At 35.9% G+C, this 22391-nt stretch overlaps 1 protein-coding gene across 2 annotated transcripts in view; it reads right to left on the bottom strand.

Annotated features, from left to right (window-relative positions):
* Positions 1-4524: 4524 nt before the first annotated feature.
* Positions 4525-22391, bottom strand: part of vps50 (VPS50 EARP/GARPII complex subunit) — a 77956-nt gene continuing 60089 nt past the window's right edge. For both annotated transcript variants that reach the window (XM_077507695.1, XM_077507694.1), the window contains 6 exons: positions 14612-14760; positions 13741-13837; positions 12689-12847; positions 9258-9379; positions 5978-6167; positions 4525-4703 (listed from right to left, as the gene is read on the bottom strand). In XM_077507695.1, coding sequence (XP_077363821.1) covers positions 4584-4703; positions 5978-6167; positions 9258-9379; positions 12689-12847; positions 13741-13837; positions 14612-14760 — 837 coding nt within the window. In that variant the 3' untranslated portion in view covers positions 4525-4583. The remainder of the gene's footprint in view (positions 4704-5977; positions 6168-9257; positions 9380-12688; positions 12848-13740; positions 13838-14611; positions 14761-22391) is intronic.

Raw genomic sequence — 22391 nt, forward strand, 5'->3', positions numbered from 1 at the left:
GTGCGTTTTGCCTCTTAACGAGTGCTATTGAATACATCCAGTGCAGCTCATCCTGGTCACTGGAGTGAAGAAATGTGTTTACAAAGCCAAGATTTTTTTTACAGTGGGAAAAAAAAGGAATAAATCCAGATAGTTATATATCCATATATTTGGATGGTCACATTTGCTTTATTTAAATATAGCATAGAGATGCATTCGTTATCTTCTGCAAAGTGTGACAGATTTTAACAACAGATTCTTGAGTTTTTCCTTGCTTCTGAACTGTCTATCACAGGGGTGTCCAAAGTTTTTCATTTGAGGGCCACATACAGAAAGTCAGAAGGACGCAAGGGCCACATAATGTTATGAAGAGAAATTGTGTTTAGTCCTAAAAATTGTACAAATCATTTATTTGTGCTTTTGCATATTTAGAAAAATGCTACAGAACATAAACCAATTTATTTGTAATATGGCAGTAGGGTTATTATAGTTTTGGAATTTTTCATTTTAGTTAGTTTTTATTAGTTTCCAGGGTGGTTCTGTTAGTTTTTATTAGTTTAGTTCTGTAAACAAAATAAAAAAAATAAAAAATGCTTTTAGTTAGGTTTGTTAGTTTCAGCATTAGTATTAGTTTTTGTTTTGTTTTTTAAACAAAAATGTGTATTACTTGTGCGCAATATTTAAAAAACACCATGGGAGCAACGTCATCTGAAGGTGCTTTTCTATTGGCTGCTGCTACATGACATCACTTCTGTGTGACATACTTTCAAACGTCATTATTCCGCTTTATATCAAAATAAATCTACTAAAAATTACATTTAAAATCATCCCCAAAGGCTCATGCATTAAATGAATTACCAGACATGTTTGCTATAATTATAGTTAGTTTCAGTTTGTTTTCGTTTTTTAAAAAGCATTTTCGTTATTATTTTATTTCAGTAATAGTTTTTTTTTTAGTTTTAGTTTTTTCATTAGTTTTAGTTAACTAAAGTAACCTTTTTTCGATACCCTCCTTTCTTACTTTGACCATCTCCAAACATTTATTTTTTTTTTTAACCGAGTCAAATGCCATTTTTAGCATATGTCAAGGGCCACTGAAAAATGAACGGCGGGCCGCAAATGCCCCCCGGGCCGTAGTTTGGACACCACTGGTCTATCAGGATGTTTGCGTTATACTGCCCCCAATTGTAAGTGCATTATAGTGACAATTTCTTAATTGGGGAAAAAAAAAAAAAAAAACTTGTGCAAAAAAGTACACTTTTCGGCATCAATATAAATCATGTTTGTCAAGTCATGTTTGTTTGTTTTTTATTTTATTTATTATGAATTACTGTATTATTTTTTCCCCTATATTTTTTTTTTTTTTTTTTTTTTTTTACAATTTAGGACTCAACAACCAGCGTAAGTTTTTGTCTTTTCAACTTTGAGATTGATTGTGTTGTTTGCACTCACAGTGGTGTTTTGTGATGTCTGAGAGACACCATGTTTCTCCCCAAAATTGGTTTAATCCACTTTCTTGGTCTCTAATGGAGAGAAGCCAAGATTGGTGATGGTAATTGTCAATTAAAGACAAGATGTCACAGTGGCAGGTGGGCTCAGATTGTGTTAAACCTTCAATTGACTTTCAGGCTTCTTTCAACAAAGTGCAGGTTGCAGCTTTAGCTTTTTAGCGGTAATGAAGCTAGAAATGCAAAACAGTACCCGCTCACTTTTCAAGGTTTCTCTTGGGTTCTCTGTAATTTCTAATTTATTAAAAGATATTAGATTTTTGTAATAACACGTGTGAGTGTGGCCATGAATCTATTGAGGACAAAAGAAAATAGATGTCAGGATGGGAACAAATGAACCACACAGCTATTTGTTGTCTCTATTATCCTGTTTGCAATGACGATGAGGGGTCACAACATTGACTATTATGTGGAATTATTATTTGTGAAGAATTGTGAATGGATTTGATTCGCCTGGTATGACCCACTTCCTGTTTTTCAAGAAAGTGGGTGTGGCTTGCCGGGCTAAAAATTATAATCATTACGGAAAAAGGAATACAAAAATGAGTCACCAGTTTACTAAAAAATTAAAAATTAAATAAAAAATGGCATAGCGTCGAGAATGTTATGATGGACCAAAATAAATAAATAAAAGCATTTTCAGTGACAGTTTCAAGGTGGGAAAACTTCCCAAATTACCAACCGTGAGGAATCTCTTCTCCAGTTGAACCTGGAGTGTTTTCTCGTGTTGTCAGCGTCGACTGCGCCGCTCTGCTCATGTCATCGAGCGCACACAACATTTGTTCCGCCCGAGCTCAGCTAGTCAGGCAGCAAATTAGCAGCGGCTTCTTGCTTGGAACAACGATCTCAAGGCGCTGTCTTCGCAGTTGAAGCGGCACATCCAATTAGCTGTCTTCATCTCTAATGTCAGTCAACAAGATAGGGAATTAGTACCGGAATTAGGTTATTGAAATACAACTAAATAATGTTTATTTCATTAACCAGAACTGTGTCTGTGTCTAACTTGAACTAGTGTATGAGGCAGTATACACGTCCTGAACTGCTTGTTTAGCGGATTCAGCTAAATGGATTTGCAAAATAAAAATAAAAAAAAGGCAGAAAATCTGGACCAAAATAGTTAATGCCTGATTTTGTGCGGTATGACACCACAGTGAAAATTAAATATCAAACGTTTTCTTCCAACTGCCATAAACAACTCCCAAATGTTTACAATGGGCTCGACGTGTTATTGCCAGTTATTGCTGTGAATGCGAAGAAGGCGCATAAGTCAGCCTTTATATTCTCCTGAACGTCGAGCGGTGACAAAGAGTTGGTGAAGTGCCGCGAGTGTCTGGAGATATATATTTGCTTGAGACTGAGTATAGATTGAAAGCGTGAGGGTCACAGGTGGCGACGTGGTGAGCCACTCAAGATGTGCGCCATGAATCATGCATGGCCTTCTCCGTCATAATGGATGTGATGACCTCTGCAAATTCTATGTGTGCCTCTTCCCGTTTTTCAGACTGATAAAAGCTTTGACTGTGCAAACAACTGGGAAATACAGTGTGGGTGGTGGAAGAAGAAAGTTGCCCATGTGATTAATCGCATACACGACGGAGGACCAAAAAGGCCAAAAATAATCAATCAATCAATCAATGAACATAAGAACAATTTCTTATATCGTGTACAACATGAACAGTGGTCCCGATAAAGGCACACACAAACAAAGGCCAATACAAGACAGTATAATTTTTTTAAAAATAAAATCGATTTTAGGACATTTTATATCGATTCATAGTAATTGAGAATTGTGATTCTTAAGAAAATCTTAGGAAAAAGTCATTTTTTGTCATTTTTACGTCTTTGGGATGAAACTGCAAGCAGTCCCAAAAATGTAAAAAACGTAAAAATTGAAAAAGGCCAAAGGTTATCTAAGCAAACAATTCAGTGCATTGTTTGTGCATTACTACTGTGTTTATTATGGTAGAATTATAATTCAACCATGATTGCAGCACTGACAAATTGTGTGATAGATAAGTACGATTTGCATTTGTTTTCATTTCATGAAATTCGTGATAATGAAACAGCAGCACACATCCTGGTTGTTACGTAAAACACAAAAAGCCAGAAATAAATACAGACATTGTTGAAAACATTCACATTTGCATGATTCTCCTCTGAAGATGATGCACGATCAGGAATACATACATTTATAGATTATTTTTTTCCTTCCATCTGCAGTGTTCCACTGCAAAGTCAAATCACATCATTCCTACATAATAATGAACACAATCAATTCTAAGTGGTACATATATACAATCTACAGTGTGTCAAAAAAGTGAGTACATCCCTCACATTTCTGCAGATATGTCATTTTCTCTTGGTCTCATCAGACCACATGGCATGGTTCCAGTAAGTCATGTTAGTAATGGACTCCTAGTTGTTTACATAGCTCACGTTAATAAAGTCATATGCGCCAGTCAGCCAATCATCATTGTACTTCATCACATGGGTTAAACAGCCAATCGGGTGCCAGCAATGTAAATACAGGTACCCGATTGGCTGAGACTTTGTAGCACTAACGAGTCACATGACACCGGGGAAGAAAATGACTAACTGTGCTTAATGTGGACATTTTTCACAAAGGGGTGTACTCACTTTTGTTGCCAGGTGTTTATCTCTTAATGGCTGAATTTTGAGTTATTTTGAGGGAACAAATTACAATTATATTAAAGATCCTTTCACAAAACAAACAAGAAGACAAGCAGGAGCCATTCGGGCACAAATATGTAGTTCTTATTAGTTGGAGTGCTTGTGTAGCAAGTAAAACTATTTTTTTTTAAAATCTGAGCCATCATGTATTTTATTACGCAGTGAATTCCAGTGATCCTGGTAGTGAACTGGAAAAACTGCAGTGAAGTGACACGATATTAAAAAAAAAAAAAAAAAAAAAAAAAAAGACAATGAGCTTAATGAGCGTTGTGGTACGGATATGAAATATACAGTAAGTTATACTACATCCATCATACAAAGCATTTGGTTAATGTCAGAGGATTCATTTGTTTGACTGTTTTTTTTTTACATCTCATCAAGCTGCTTGGTACGTTTGGATGTGGTCTATCTCTTGGGCCTGTCAATGTCATCAATGGTGGCCAGAAGTTTCTGGCGGGCCTTCTTGTTTATGTGGGAGCCCAGACAAACGTTCACCAGGTTCGCTAGCTGCTTCATGGAGTACTCCTAAAAAGAAAATAATTTTTTTTATTTATTTTTTTAGGCCAAGTCATTTGGAAATAAGATACAAAATAAATAAATAAGATGGCTAAAATGTATTTTTTTTTATAATAATAAAGGCATAGAATTAACAATAATTATTTATATTCATTTAAAATGTACAAAAGCATCTTGCATTCACTTGAAAAAAAAAATTCCGTTTATTAGTTTTTTTTGGGGGGGGGGGAGCTTTCTTTTAGCTTTTGTTTTTGTTTGTGTATTTTTTTAATTTTCTGTTTATATTTTTTTCTTGCCATAACAAAATTATTCAGAAAAACAGAAAAAAAATATTTGGAGAATTGGGGGAAAAAAAACAGAAAATATATTTCAAAAACAGAAAAAAATACTCAGAAAAACAGAAAGAAAAAAAAAGAAAATACAGGAAAATATATGCAGAAAATCAATGAAAATGTATTTTAAAAATCCTTAGAAAAATAACAAAATCTGAAAAAAAAACTGGAAAAAATATACTATACAGAAAATCAATGAAAAATATATTTAAAAATACTCAGAAACACATTAAAAAAATATTAAAGGGATCTTTTACTGATTTAGCCATTTTTGGCAAACATTAATATTTTGCCTATAATAAATTTTATATTTTTATTATTTTTCATGTACAATTAGTACCTTTAAAAACACATTTTGTAACTTGCTGTCGACTGAAAATGACATCACAAGGGCTCAGGTAACCAATCACAGCTCAGCTTGTGAATGTCACATGACCAAACCTAGAAAAAAGGTGAGCTGTGATTGGTTACCTGAGCCCTTGTGATGTCATTTTCAGTCGATAGCAAGTTGCAAAATATGTTTTTAAAAGTACTAATTAAAAGTGAAAAATAATGAAAGTATCAAATTAATTATAGACAAAATATTAACTTTTTATTGCTATAATGGGCTAAATAAGTGAAGTATCCATTTAAATAAAACAAAAAGACAAATACAAAAAAAAATAAATACTGAAAAAAAATGAGATTTGTTTTTTTTCCAAGTGAATGCAATATGATTTTGTAGAAATGGAATGTATATACATTTTTTGTTCGTTTGTTTGTTTTAAGTATTTTCTTATTCAATTAATAATTAAATGGAAAATAAAACAAAAGAACATTCACGCGCCATACTTAGCCTACCCCTGTACCATATAACTTTAGCATGAACCTATTCACAAGAGTGGTTGTCAGCAACATGCTTAAAATTGACAGCCAAAAATACATATTCAAGCATGAGTGCAGATGCGTCACCCTGTGGTTCTTGATGAACTGCTCCATATCATTCTCCGTCAGGTAGTAGGCCTTGATGTAGGTCTCGACAAACTCCTTATCTGGAATGGGCCTGAGGTCAGTCAGCTTCTCCAACTTCATCAAGAACTGTTGGAAGTCCAGCTGCATCAGCGCTCGGCCCTCGTTGCTGCATTTCTTCACGTTAGCGTAGCTACAAAACAGGACAGGAAATAGGAAATTCACCCGTCTGGCCGCTGGAGAACGTCATCCTCGACTCGGGCTCGCCAGCCGCATTTCGCGGCGCTCGCGTTGCCAGATGGCACGGCGCTGCTTTCATTTTCAAGCGGCAAATCGCAGACCCCCTTGTGCCATGGAGGCGCCACAAGCCAAATGGTGCTCGGAACTCGCGGCTGAATCTCATCAGAAGGCTGACATTAGCCAAACCTGGAATGGCTGCGCTTGACTGCAGAACAATTCCACTTGGTTCTTTTAATGTGGCAAATGCAGAGGATTTAAGGTTTAAAGGGCAAACGTTTGAGAAAGGTGAATGTTCTTTTAAAGTTTAACTTGACATTAGGAATCTATCTACTCATGTATATTCTATGCATATTATTGCAGGTACTATCCCAATTTTATTAAAGATTTAATTACCGTTTTATTTTTATTTTTTTAAATTATATATATATATATATATATATATATATATATATATATATATATATATATATATATATAGTTTTTTTTTTTTTTGTAAAATGTTCTATGTGGCCCCATCAGCCTAAATTTAGTATTCTGATTATTATTGTGTGAACATGAATTCAGCAGAAAAATCCACCAATTTTTAACCCGTTTTTAACAATCTCAGGGGGTGGCCAGCATACATTTTGATATATTTTCACTCATGGTGTGTAGTTTTTTTTTTTTTTTCTTCGTCCTATTAAAATCTTCAGTGGTCTCATTAGGGCATAAAAAAAGTTGTTTTTTTTAACTCATTCAATCCCAAAAACGTGTATAAACGTTTTTAAAACACGTTGTCCTTCCCTCCCAAAAACGTGTTTACACGTTTTATGTTTCGTTTTTGTATTTTTTATTTTATTTTTTTAATGCAAGAGCATACAGAAGGCTTTGATGTAGCTTCTGACATGAAGAGGTGGCTGAAAGCAATTGTAGTTATTATGGTCGGCCGGTGGCAGCAGAGTATAAGAGAACAGCCAGGGCCATGTTATAGCAAGCTCTTTTTGTCAGTGTTTTTACCAGGAATGTGAATATGGATGAAATTTAGCTATACTCTATTACTAATTGCTGCAAGACGGAAACAGATAGAAATGTACTTTTTTTCCTGGTGAAAACAGAGACTCTAATCTTTCTTTTGGTGTGTTCCGTGTTTTGATAGCAATAGAACAGAATATTCTGTGGGCCTTGCAAAATCAGCCAAAATCCAACAAAACAACAGGAAGCAAACGGGGTTGCTTCAGTGAAAATGGCTGGGAGTGAATGAGTTAAGATAGGTGGGGGATAAGGTACCATATTAGGGAGAAGAGGTTATAATTTCATGTTCACCGCTGCCGTATCTTTTCAAGTTAAAATAACTCGGGATGACTTTGACCTTGCTGCGAGCATCACCGGATGCTATCTTTGATCAGCATATGGCCTTTAACGCCTCTCAAGGAAGAGCTTTGATCAGCTTGAGGGGAAATGGAGCAAAATGGTTATCTGTTGCAGGAAAAAAAATAAATCATCTGCAGCATTTTTCTTTGCTAAGAGAAACATTTGAGCGTCAAAAACAGGAGGCAATGTGAATGCAAGCACACACTGACTGCCTCAAATGTGAATTTACTAGTATGGGTCCAATTTTCTAATGCAGACTTTTATGCCAATGACCCACTTTTGTTCTTTTGTTTTTTGTTTTTACCTTAACTTTTGAAAACACCCGTCACCATAGGAATAAAGCCCTTCGAAACTGAGGTTGGCTGCAGCCTCTCATCATCATCAACCTGGTATAGACTCAGAAATGTTGTGCCGTGAGACATGAGAGGGCTTCATCACACCTCCGATGTAACGAGCCACTCCACACATCCACTCAAACACGAGGACGCAGGTTGTGTGTGAAAATAAAAATAAAAAAAAACACGCAGACCTTTCCTGTCACCTATCAAAAGCCGTATCTGGTGCTTACGAGTGAAAAAGTGATGAAATGCAGAGCAAAAGGATGTGTCAAGAGCATTTTACAGTTAGCGCGAGTGGCCCGTGTCATGCAATTCCCGAATGAGTCTGGAAGAGACGGCATCCGAGCAAAGCAGAGGCGGGATGAATGTAGAGTTGTTTTGTGAAAGGAACCCTGCAGAGTGAGTCTGCACCACTCTCGTGTGGGATGGACGAATACTCTTATGCATTTGTGTTGGTGCGTGACAGCATTGTGTTTGGGAGGAATCTTGGATCTATGTCGCGTGGATGTTAATTGTTCTTTTGCCGAAATGGAGGAACAAAAATTCCAATAAATAACTAAATAAAGTGAAAATAAAAACAGATATAAAAAAAATAATTCAAAAATGAAATACAAGCAAATAAATATAAATGGAAATAAAAACAACGAAAAAAGAAATACATACAAGTAAAAATAAAAATAAAATTCCAAAAATAAAAATAAATAGAGAATTAAATGTGGACATAAATACATAAATAAATATATAACTACAATTAAATGTCAATCAAAAAATGTGACCAATTTGACCATATTGGTAAATGGAGTGCACTTAACTCATTGACGCACAGCCATTTTTACTGAATCCCCTTCACTCCTGGCTGTTTTACTAGATTTTGACTGCTTTTGCAAGGCCCACAGAATATTGTGCTCTTTTGCTATAAAAACACAACACCTAACAAAAGGAACATTGGAGTCTCTTTTTTTTCATCAGGAGAAAAGTACATTTGTATCTGTTTCCGTTTTTCCGCAATTTGCATTAGAATATAGCTAAGTTTCATTATAGCTAGGTCTGCTGCCACCTGCTGGCCGTGCTACCATGGCTTGAAGTGACCTTTTCAGGTCAGATGCTTTTCCGTATGCTCAAGCATAAAAAAACATAACAAAAAACAAAACAAAACAAAAACGTATTAATACGTCTTTGGGACCATGGCAATATTTAAAATAGAACGTGTGTATCCGTTTTTGGGAGTTGAAGGTACTAATGCAACATGAAAGATAATGAAGTTATCACACTATAACTACAGACTTCTTACTACTAAACATGCTAAATGACTCAAATATCTCTTTAATATGATACAAACGAAATGGCTGTCTTACCCCTCTACGAGAGTCCTGTTGGCCAAGCGGATGCAGTGCTCCCACAGTACGTTGGACACAGGCAGTGGGATGCGCACATGTCTGGAGACGTCACTGAGCCGCTTGTTGAACATCTCAAACTCCTTTCATGTAAGGATAAGAAAATAGACATCAAAACACAAAATACGCTAAAAAAACAAACAAAAAAAAACCCACTAAATGTAAAGGAAACCCCTTTTCCCTTTTGCGTAGTCTTATTAGAATAGAAAAGGGGCTTCTTGAAACTGTTCTCATTAATTAAAAGTGTCAGGTTTACCTGTTTGACATTTATTAATAACAGCAAAAAGGAGAGAAGACATCAAGTTCAAAGCTTGCAAGGAGAGAGGAGAGGAACTGACTAATACAATTCACTACTGCACTCTCTGAAAAAATCCCCTCCTCACCCTCTCTTTTTATTTGGTTTCCACACCCCTAGTTACATAGGTGTTCCAACAAAACATAGTTGGAACACGGTGTACTAGTCTATGTGAATGTGAGTGTGCAAAGCATTCTTCATTTGCAAGCAGAAGCATTTCTTCATTGCAGCAAATGTATGATACCATATTTACAATTATTCCTACAAGAAGATTTAATGTACAGTGTTTGCTGATGTAATTTGCTGAAAAACGCACATATTTGCGTGTTTTTTTTTTTGTCAAGTAAAAACATATTGAATTGAGTTGAGGAGCTTCATTTAGACATCATAATGCAATTATGAACGTTGAATGTGAGGTGTCAATTGCTCTCAGATTTTTGCTATTACGACGAATAGCACGATAAACTGCACTTTACTTCTTACACACATAGTAGCTTAACAGTTCAATACAGACTTTTTTTTTTCTCTAGCGAGAATATTTCCCCTTCAACCTTCTTTTCCAATTAAAGCAGTTTAATGGAAAAGCAGTTGGGTGCACGTTATGCCGTATTACAGCATTTACAGCAGGAGAATGCATTCACTTGCAAGAAAGAACCCCTGCTGTACATCCTCATCCATTTATTTATATATTCATAAATACATCTGGCAACCGCAATATTCTTCTTTTTAAGGCTTTAATATGAAAGCATGGCTGTGTAGATTGTCGGTCATTCAGTTGAATCATGGTTGTTTATGTTTTACCCTTAATCCAAAATGGCGGTCGCCAGCCAATCACAGGGCATGTATGGACAATCATTACATTCACATTCACACCTAAGGACAATTTAGTCTTCATTTAAGACACAGGACTTAGTCCACCAGAGCTGGATTCGAACCTGAGTCCACTACAGCACAACACAAACAATAGCAAGACGGAAATTTGACAGCTCGCAAAGCCAACTGTATTTAATTTGGCATCCTCAAATGATATGTTATTCACTCTTAAACAGCCTCACAATCCTTTCTTACTTCAGCATTTTCTCAATGAAGTAATTTGGAGGCTCCGGCATCTCCACGCCACTTTATATGCAAATCAATGTCATTGTTGAATGCTGGTGATAAACCTGAATTCATGAATAAAATATCTCTCTGCATGCAGTATAACAAAAAAAAAAAAAAAGTGGCACGCTCGTTTCAATCAACGCACACGGCGCAACGTGCATGCATTATGTGTATCTGACAAGTTGTTAGAGTGGGTTATTAGCGCCCGATGGGGAAAGCTACATGCTAGCTGTAATATGCACCTTGTCAGTCCATCAAGTGGACCATTTTGACACCGTAAGGGTTTAATCCCGGGGATTGCAATTTTGCTCATGAGCTCAATTAGTTTGGCTTAAGTGCAGCACTGCCAGACCCGGACAAAGATCTGTGAGCCATTCAAGAGGTGAGTTCAAGTTCTTTTCAGGGCAAAATACTTTTTTTCCTCTGAGTAGAATGTTTTATTATGTATGACTCCATTCATAAATACATAATCCATGGACATTTGGGTGGATATGTGATTTAACACGTTCCTGAACAGGGATGTGGGTTCTGTTCACGACTGCACACACTGCCGACCTTTTGTGACCTCTCAGTTGAACCCATTTCAATGCAAAATGCATGATGAGCATGCAGAGATGTATATTTAGTAGGATACTTTCACATACACAAAAAAAAATGGCAAAAACTTTAGAAGAGCTCTTTGTTCCAAATGGTTCAAAACGTTACAAATAATAGTAAATAAAAGTCAACTTGTATCGCACATTTTTGCTGACTTTTGTCCAAGTCGGCACATGAACAAAAACCGCGTGGGAAAAAAAACTTACATTTCATGAAAACATGTTTTTGTTTTTTTTATACTCGTATATTACAAAAAAAATAAAATAAAAATAAAAAAATAAAAAAAATAATAATAATCAAAGAAAGAAAGTGTTTGCTCAGCACCACAGATCAAATTTCCAAGTTTTTTCTGCCAGTGTGACAGAAAGAAGCTGAAGGAGGAGAATGGCTACATTACAGCAAACATAATAGCTAATGCACATTTGTTTAAGAAATAATAATAAATAGGGATGTTAGGTGGCTAAAATTTTCAATAGTAAACTCAAAATTAATCGCAAATGTTATAGCTGTTCTAAATGTACAATAAAATATTTTTCCAAGTTTCTTTCTCAACATAAACATAAATATATATACAACAAAAATAAAGAAATATTTTATCTTTTAGTCATTCATGCAGTAATTTCATAATAATTAATAAAATTGAGTTAAAATTAAAAAGATGTGTGATTTTGATTTGTGTTGAGGTCATTTTTTCGGCCACTAGATGGCATAATTGCATTTGTAAGATGCTGGTGACAGCTCAGTGCATTTTTCTTGTCATATTAAGAGCTATCTAATCTTTCACATGAAGTAACTTGTGAGATTCTGCATTTTTTAAATTGTAAAATACAACTTGACCCCAGTTTCCACAAATATATGCATTATTATGACATTTATTACTGCAAAATTTTGACGTGCTGCGTTGCGACAGGAATTCACCCAGTATAGGCTTTCCAATTAGGGCGCTCATTAATCACGTAAAAAAATTAATGGCATTAACGAAACTTTAAATTAACTCAAAATTAACGTACACATTTTGAAGAAAAAAAAAAGAGAGAGAGCAATGATGATATGTTGAATCGGTAAGACTACCAAGTGAACAATTCTGAGCTCTCTCTCTCTCAAAAAAAACAAAACAAAAAAAACCCTACAAATTTTGACCTCCCCCTAAAAAAAACAAAAAAAATCAACTATATTTTATATATTTCTTTTGGAATAATCAAATCTATGCTGAGGCTTTCCTGCTTTGCGTGTTTTATTTTGGTTTTCTGTCTTGGTCCCACATTTCAAAAACAAGCAACTTGGCGTCAATGGCCCTCCAAAATTAGCTGGGATAAATTCCAGCTCATTTGCGCCCATATTGAGGACACAGAAAATGGATGGAATCCACTGTGGGACACAATAATGTTCGGAGCATTACCTTTAAGAGCTCATCCACATATATGTTATGCTGGGACATGATCTCTTTAATGTCCCATTTAACGCCAGACATCAGGAGCAACATTTGCTCGTAGTCGATGGCCTTGGCTGCCACGATCCAGTAAATGGGCTTCCGCAGTTCACTGGCTGTAGACACAGTCTGGAAGAAGGAACAGAGAACTGTCAATATGTACGTGGTCAATTTAAATACAATCAAACTTTATTTATATAGCCCGTTTAATACATTCAAATGCAACTCAAAGTGCTGAACAATTAAAACATCTATAATATAATAAAAAGAAAAAGGGACCCCTCCCCCCCATTTCCCCATGATTGTACCCACAGACACACATGCAAATCACAACATGGTGGGGCACAGAAGAACCCTGTAAGGAAAGGCACCCAGGAGTAGTTACAATTTAATATACAATTTTAATGTATTTTTTTGCGACATTTTTTATTTTCTTTACAAAAATAAAAATAAAATGCTAATTTGAGAACCCCAAAATTAAGCAGCACAAAGCCATTTCTTTTCATGCAGGCAAAAGGTCTGTATGAACGCGATAACATTGTCATAACATGGCATTCAATCACGATTTAAACATCTCAAATGTCAAGTTCCTGCAACAGGAAGTGCCAGGAAAAGAGCAGCTGGCTGATTTTTGAATGACAGATCGTAGAAATTGGTTCCTTGGGAATTGCTGAAAATGAATTGAGTGCCTCGAGAATACTTCACGAGTAACTTCCAAGTACACCATGATAAGGGTTTTTAAAAATGGACCTAATCATCAAGATGTGATCTGTTTCATTGTTATGTATGGCACAAAAAAATTACAAAAGAACAGAAAATATCGTAAGGAATTATCACCTCATGTAACAATAACCTGCTTAGACATTTAAGTGTCGAATCTGTCACATTTGATCACGACTGGAGGTTTGGTTGGTCCCACTGTTGTTGCATAAGCGATTTGGATCACCTCATCTATTACTGACAGCGACAAATAACATTTCTGGTAATTAGACAAAAAAGGTGCAGGCTGTTTTGTGTTCTACCTGGGAATAAAACTGCTGCAGAAAGGGCTTCTTGGCAGCAGGCATCATCGTGTCCAAATGGGATTGAAGCGACTCAAACTGCTCAGCCAAAAACACACTGAGAAAGAAGACCGGAAATTTTATGAGAAACGCCAGTTGTCTCTCTAACTGAAAATGATTCATTCAAATTATTGATAATCACGTTCTGATTAATATTAATTTTGTGGAATATGAGTTATGAAGCAAAATCCAGCCGTTTAGCCACTTGCGAAGCTTCTCAGAAAACGACCTATCACAGCGCACCTGTTTTCTGAAGCTGAGCTGTGACTGGTTGTTACCTGAGCAACTGTGATGTCATTTTCAGTCGACAGCAAGTGGCAAAATGGCCGCACCAAGATGACTAAAAATGGCTGGATTTTGCTTCATAACTCATAGGGATGTCAGGTTGATTTCCATTTGTGCAGTTCTAGAACCCTCTAGTGGCTAGTTCATTAATGCAGTTTAATTTTCATTAGGGATGTTTTGGCCTTCTATGTTTAAAATCTATGCTAATTGTCAGATGAAAGGGAACCTAATTTGCTTGCGAAGCGATCAATGTGTGCTTGCATTAGCAAGTAAGTGCCTCAGTATTGTTATCAGAGATTGTAGGTTGTTTATATGCATTCCTGTTATGTACAAAAGCACAATATTGTGATTTTTTTTAGTATGAGCTCTTATTTTCTTACAATATTGTGATCTTTTTTAATAACGCTAACCACCCCACAATATCGTGATAATTATCGTATCGTGACGTTCATATCGTGATGTTTGGATTTCGTTACATCCCGAATAACTCATATTCCACAAATGTTCTTTAACATAGGTTGCTTACATATTTGGAGGGGATACTTACAGAGACTCAGTGGCGACCACTCTCTGTGCCAGCCCGTAAAGAGTGCCGCTGTTGGTGAGGACCACCATTTGGCTGAGGTGGGGGCTCGGCACCTTCTCCTTCCTGTCCTCTGTGGGACCGTGCATGCCAGTATTTTCACTGCCTGCCTCCTGCAAGACACAGAGATGGATGCACGGATTAGCATGCAGCCAAAAGTCAACATACGTTTTTTTTTTTAATGCTTTATTTTTGAGCTATTCAGTGAGATACATTATTTATTTGTACAGTATAAATTGTGCTATGGAACATCATCGTCTTATTTGACCAATGTGACAACAGTGCTAACTTTGCTAAATGTAGCTGCATAGTCATGAGCAAACATGTATTCAAAGTGCAAATAAAAAAATAAATAAAAAAAAATCCTAACCAAACCGAATCCCCTTTGGTTTCACTCTGCAAAAACTCATGAATACCATTACATTAAAAAAAATAAAATAAAAAAAGTCAACCCACCTGCTTCCTATTAACATACATTGGAATTATCCAGAGAAATACTGCCTAGGAACCCAGTGGGGTGATAGGCTGATCCCGTGTTTGTGAAGGATGAAAATGTTATAGAAAAAAAATATTTGATGAGAACATGGCAAGACATGTTAAGTCGCTTTCAATGTGTAGTGATGTGGCAGCGCCATCTACAGGGATGTATTATATTAGTCATTAAAGTGGTTCACAATCCTGAATTTCTTGGACGAGCCTCCACGCCTACCTAATGAAAAACATACTTTATGACCATACTTGTCGTGGTAGTTAGTGTTAATTTTGTCAACGAAAATTTTAAAAATAATCATTTAGATTTAGACTAGACTAAAACCCTCATTAATAAACAATAACTGGGACTAAATCAGTGTGGATTTTCATTGACTAATGAAGACAAGATAAAAATGTATTTCCTTTAATAAAAACTGGATCAAAATCTATGGACATTTTAGTTCATGAACAAAAACAAGACAGAAATTACTTGATTTTGTAAAATCTTGCCTCTGCTAATTTGTCACTGTGACACTGTCATGTGACACACAGCTAGCGAGTACAACATGCACAAACACATGAGACAGACAGGAAGTGGATTCACGGTGAAAGGTTTAAAAAAAAAAAAAAAAAAAAAGTAAATTATAGTTATAACGTAACATTAATCCAACGGCTATAATGTTCCAACAACAATGTTAATCTGACCGCTAACGAATGCTGGCTAACTTGCTAGCTCATAGCATTGAGCCATAGTAGCCACTTGTTGATATACTGTAACTGTGTGTCAAGATTTTTTTCATCATATAGATGAGAGAAAATTTTGTGTGAAATAATTTTAAGATTCAAAATGTTCAGCATAATCTGCTGACAAAAAAAAATAAATACAGGGGTTAAATGTTTAAAATGTTAAAACTGTCTTTAATAAAACTAGACTAAAATGTTGACAGTTTTTGTTGACTAAAATTAGACGAATAAAATTATGTTTTCTTGGACGAAAATAAAGACTAAAACTAACAAGCGGGATAGAAACTGGACGATAAGAGACTAAATTTAAAAATGCTGGATAAAATTAACACTAGTGGCAGTAAACTTTTCATCCATGAATTTATATTGAAAAATGGGGAAGAGGACGATCTCACAAGGGGAATTAGACCACACAGAACAGAAAGCTGACACAAGAGGGATTGAGGATGTCAGCCCTGTGGGAGGACCTGCCCATATAAAGACAGAAGAAAAAAAGAACATTGAACCCATGTACATTTTTTCCCCCGCTACGAACCTGAAACAGCCTCCGGCAGATCGATGTCAATCACGCAACTAATAAATGACTGTGAGCTCCGCTGCTATCGCTGTTCCATATCATCCTCTCACAAAGCGCACTCCGGGGCATTGCGGCTCTAATGCTTCGGACGGCCACTATGAATTCATAGTGGAAGGCTTTTCAAATAAGAAAGTGGACAAATGAACGGATGATTTCATTTTGTAAGATCATTTTGCAAACAGGAAACAGATTAGTATCGCAAGTGTTCAAAGTCACGACTCATCAGACACTAAAACTGGAGCTGAAACACAAAAGTAATTCCACATTTATGATTATTGCCTATACAAAAACATGGCTTTTTTTTTTATGGAGTATCACTTATAAAGACAATAAGCCAAAGTCTACTTGATTTATACGAGGCAGCTGCTGGAAATATCACATAACTTTAGTTCTTTGCTTTCCAAGTGACATTTTTTCTATAAAATATGTACATTTCCAATTTATTCAGATCCATCCCACTTACTTTGTGTGCGACTATGCTCAACATAAATACACCCCCTCTGGAAAGTTAAGTGTTTTATTCATTTCTCAGGGAAGAAGAGAAACATTCTCAGAATTATGATGATGATGACAACCACCTCCAGTTGAACCTTTGTGAATTTAAACAAATTTGCGGCAAAATGTGATTTTTAAATTAAATATTTTGTGTTAAGAATCTCATTAGAAGCTACAGAAAATATTGTGCTGATTTATTTTGAGCACAATATGTTGGAAAGATAAATATCCAAACTGAGGGAACAAAAATCTAAAAGTAACAATTACAACTGCACAGGAGACACGACAGAGTTAAGGAATGATTTAAGCATTCAGTTTCAGACACATCTATGCAATTATTGTAATTATGTAATCAGGACAGGGAGTAGCAGGGGATCATCACTGATAAGAAGAACAATGAAGAATAATCTTATTCTTATGTTGGAGTCTGCTCTCACTTGAACACTTTCACAGAAAGGAAATTTAATGTTTTTTTGTTGTGTTTTTTAAAATATAGTTGAAAATGGGAACAGTATGGGAGTGGGAGTAGTTTTCACTGGGCAGGATTTTTTTTTATGTATGTATTGTGGGAATGCTGAAGCAATATGTTATTGTCATTTTTATTCTTCACATTTTTTGCCGCGTAACAACTAACCACATAATACTTCCAATTTTCATTGTTCAAATTTCAACTAGCTTAAAAAATTCACGCCTCCCCAGATATATATCATCTGATTCCACAATACTTACAGTATTTGCACAATATCAATATCAACTTTTCCCCATTCATTTTCAATGGGACAGACATACTTTTTCTAAGTATCACGTTCCACGCCCACTTCCATACATATAACTGATCATCATTACCAGGTGTCTGATACTGCTCGGTGGCACAGTTGGTAAAGCACATTGTCCAGTAACCAGGAGGTTATAATTTCATAATTTATCTCTAAATTTACTTTATAAGCATTCCACATTCTTTCAAATTTTAGCATTCAGCTATTAGCATTCAGCTTTCAGCATTCCCACGCAATTTTCCCAGAAATTGCACTTAGTCTAGTTTATTTACGGTCTGGGACTAGGATGGGACAGCGAGATGGGACAGGTGTGAAAATCCACTCCCGTGTCACCCTCTAGCTTACATGCAAGTCAACAACTCTTTCAAAACCTGAATATCGCCAATATTCAAGTTTCTAAAAATGTAATCAGATCCTGGGGTCATATAAACGCGTATCAGTACCTCCTTTGAACGGAACTTTATTTTTGTGTTTTACACATGCTCTATTCGCACGGCATCGTGGTCTGAACTACCGGTACTTGTATGCGCGGCGGCCATCTTGCGTTGCCACTTGCTAAATGTGGCTAACTTGAATACATTAATTTCTCTGCAATTTTTTTTTTATGTTATTTTCTGTCTCTACGGTGGAAAATGCCACACTGTGTATCTATATAGTCTTCTGTAAAGAATTCTATATCTCATCTTGGAAGCGCTTGCCTGAATACCGCATCAATATTCTTGAAGACATTCATATTCAGTGGACGTACAAAAGGGAAAGTTGTTTTGTTTCTGTCTGTAGGTATTAATGCCACACACTTCTCCCATGTGGACCACCAGCACTGTAAAAGATGAGGCCATCAAAGCTTAGGAGCTTATCGACACTTGTGTAATGATTTCAAAATAAGGGATTGAATTCCCATTGGAAATAAAGGATACATATGGAAAATGTGCTGCTATCAATTTCAAAACGGGAATAAAGGACGGATATCAGACATGGGATCAGAGTGGATGCCTGTTTTTCTCTTAAACTGATCAAAAGATAAAGCAGGAGGATTTGCTCACTTGAAAATGATACTTTGAGTACAAATGTGCAATACAAGAAAGCAACAGCTTTCTGACGTGCTTTATGGTATCCGCTGGATTTGGATTCTCTTCCTCATATCGCTTTTGGTACGATAAAACAGGAAAGCCAGGATCAAGATGGACGTCATCAGCTATAATTCTGTATTCAATTCCAACTGCATTTTGATTTCACATGAGGTTGTTAATATTTCATACAACAGAACAAAGTTAGTGAGCGACAAATTCACGGATTTTACCAAATCAGCTTCTCAAATTTGGAGGAGTTTATGTGCTCAGCTACCGAGTGACGGGAAAAACCTGCTGCAGTCTTTTGTAAAAGTTTTTTTTTTTTTGTTTTGAAAATTTGCCATTTTATGTCGCCATTTTGTGAGCTTATTTCTCATAAATTTGCGAGATTTACGGAGAAATTTACAGGGAAATAAACTCGCAAAATGGCGACATTATAAAGTGGCAAATTTGCGAGAAATTTTTTTTTTATGAGAAATAAACTCGCAGATTTGCTTGAGTTTTTTTCTAGCAAATCTACAAGTTCATTTCTTGTAAATTTACAAGTTTTTTCCTCGCAAATTTTCCACTTTATAATGTCGCTATTTTGCATGGTTATTTCTCGGAAATTTACAATTTTTTTCCTTGCAAATTTGCTACTTTATTAAGTGGCAAATTTGTGAGTTTACTTCTCATAAATTTGTGAGTTTTTTCTCGGAATATTAACTCCCCTCAAAAAATATATATTTATACGAGGCCTTAATATGACATTGTAATATTAAGTTGTCCACAAAAAAAGCATTTATTTATTGAGTGAGTACTAACACTTGTAGCAGGTACCCGGCCTTATTTCAAGTTGTCGCTACTCGCGGCAGTGACTAACCTCGAGGCCGTTTTATGATCAAGAACTACAAATTAGAAATATAGAAATTTGCCGATTATTTTATGGAAAAATTTTACAGTACATTGGGCTATATAAGTCATTCTTTAAAATGATCTGTCACTGTGTTTTGGGGTTTGTTTTGCATATTACACGAATATTCTCATTCCTCAAGATAGTGAATTGTGAGTGCAAGCTTTAATCATCCAAAATATCAAATCAAAATATGAAATATTTCACACACACTTTGGGATTATCTCCCCACTGTAATGAATCAAACATAGCTGGTGAATGAGGGAACATGCAGAGAAGATGCTAGCAACTTCCACATGGACACTCACGTTTTTGCCATTTATTTCAAACAAAAATAAAACTATTAACTACATTCAAACTGCATCATCACTGCTGTAATAAATGAGGCTTTCAGTAGGGATTATAAACATGATTTTGGGTGAAGTGTCTCAATCTATCATGACTGACTGCTTATTCCTCTCCATTACATCCCATGGAGATTCGCGGTCAGCTCGAGTGGACTGGCTGCAAGGCAATTACTGTCAAGTGGATCTTTTTACACCTCTTTGTCACACAATTGCCCAAAAATTTTGTTCTCATTAGATGCATGTTAAATAGATGGCCTTCCTTTGTTTGGTTTTGACAACCACTTGGCCCTTCGGAGCCATCTGAGCTGACAGATATTTAATGGAATCATATGACGAAAATGACTTGTTTGAGATTGAGAGACAACCTTGATATCTGAACTGTCATACGTATGTTTGCCATGAATTCAGGTAACTGTTTCAAGAAGAGCAGAGCTGTCTCGGGATGAATAAATAGCGCGAGAGTTGAAAATATTTAAATTCCTGTGCATTTCTGCACAGCGGTATGTTCTTCCCACGGGAGCCGTGATGAGTCACCAGTGAATGAAAGAAACTGAGGGAACTGAAGAGACCGAAAGTGGCTCCAGGGGGATCAACTGTCTCCTTATCACAGCCAAGGAACATGACCTGCTGCTGAACCTTTCAGTCAGGACGCTTTGTGCTCTCCACTCAAAAAAAAAAAATGTCAATACTTGGATATTCTGACAAATGCAGTCGTACCGTAGAGCTTAATTATGATCCATAACTGCTGTCAAAAGCCGGCTGGTTGGATCATTTACTAGAAGCGAACGAGCAGGCCACAACAAAGACACCGATTTCGACAGTGATGCGCTCTGAAAGGCGACGATCCAATTACTGGGGGCAGAGTACAACCTGTGACCGAATACTTGTGTGTGTATATGTATCTACTCTATATAGTTTGTATTTGAAAAACAGGATGTGCTTTCTATGAGAGGCAGCTCACCATTCTGTCAACTGTATCGACCCACAAAATATTACTATCACAAAATAAAGACAATTCCACAAGACATTACAAGTAATGCTGCATAAGGTACTGAATACTTCCTATTTTATACTTCACTCTAAAATCAGTTGGGTCAAACAAACCAAATTGGGTCCAAAAAAGGACCGACCCAACTTTTTGAGGTAAAGAAAAGTTGTTTGGGTCAAATTACCCGTGAAGCAACCCGATTTTTGGGGGGTTGTTTTGCAGGTTATTCATTTGATCCAACTTTTTGTCTTACTTGAATAACCCAATTGAATTGGATCCAAAATAGAGCTGTCAAACGCTTATTTATTTTTTTAGCAGATTAATCACAATTTAGAATTTTGATTCGTCACGATTAATCACTTAATTAAAAAGGCTTTTTTAATCAACAATTTTTGCCCGCCAAATTTAAAGAGCATTTATGTTAATTTTTTCGACATTTAATGTTATGAGGATGTCTTCAATTTTTTTTTGTCTGTTAACTAATTGCATAATTTAAAATGGGGAAAAAAAGGACCCCAATAGTTTGATAGTTTGAACAAATAGTTTGATTGTCATACGCAAACATTTATTAAATACTTTAACCCAAAAATGTGGGTCAAATTAAATTAACAACCAACAAAGCAGCTCATTTTTTTAGGTTGCTTTGGTTATTCATTTGACCCAACCTTTTGGCTGAATTGAACAACCCAATTGAATTGGGTCAAAAATACCCCAAAGTTATTTAACCCAAAATGTTAGCTCAAATTCATTAATAACCCACAAAGCAATCCTTTTTTTGTGGGTTATTTATTTAACCCAAATTTTTGGGTTAACTCATTTGTATAATGTATAAATGTATAAATACATTCTATTTTAAATGTATTAAGTGTCCCAAAGACGTATTTATACGTTTTTTTTTACGCAAGAGCATACAGATGTCTTTGATGCAGCCGCTGAACTGAAGAGAACGGTTGAAGCAATGGCTGTTATTACAAAACGGCCAGCAGGTGGTAGCAGAGTATAGCAGATCAACCAGGGCCATGATGAAAACAAGCCGTTTCCTCACAGTTCTATGCAGATTTGTGAGTAATGATGAAACTTAGCTTCTAATGCTAATTGCTGCAAAACAGAAACAGATAAAAATATACTTTTTTCCCCCTGATGAAAGAAGAAACACTAATCTTTCTTTTGGTAGTTTTTAAAGCAATTGAACACAATTTTCTGTGGGCCTTGCAAAATCAGTCAAAATGCAGTAAAATCGGGAGCGAAGGGGGTTGCTTCAGTGAAAATGGGAGTGAAGGAGTTAATTGAATAACCTAAAAAGTTGCATTGGCCTTTTTTTGACCCAATTTAAGTTAATTTTGACCCAACTCTTTTTAGAGTGTTTGATTGAAAAAACAACAAT

The sequence above is a fragment of the Festucalex cinctus genome, chromosome 19 (genome assembly GCF_051991245.1).
Source record: "Festucalex cinctus isolate MCC-2025b chromosome 19, RoL_Fcin_1.0, whole genome shotgun sequence".
In the NCBI taxonomy this organism is placed as follows: domain Eukaryota; kingdom Metazoa; phylum Chordata; class Actinopteri; order Syngnathiformes; family Syngnathidae; genus Festucalex; species Festucalex cinctus.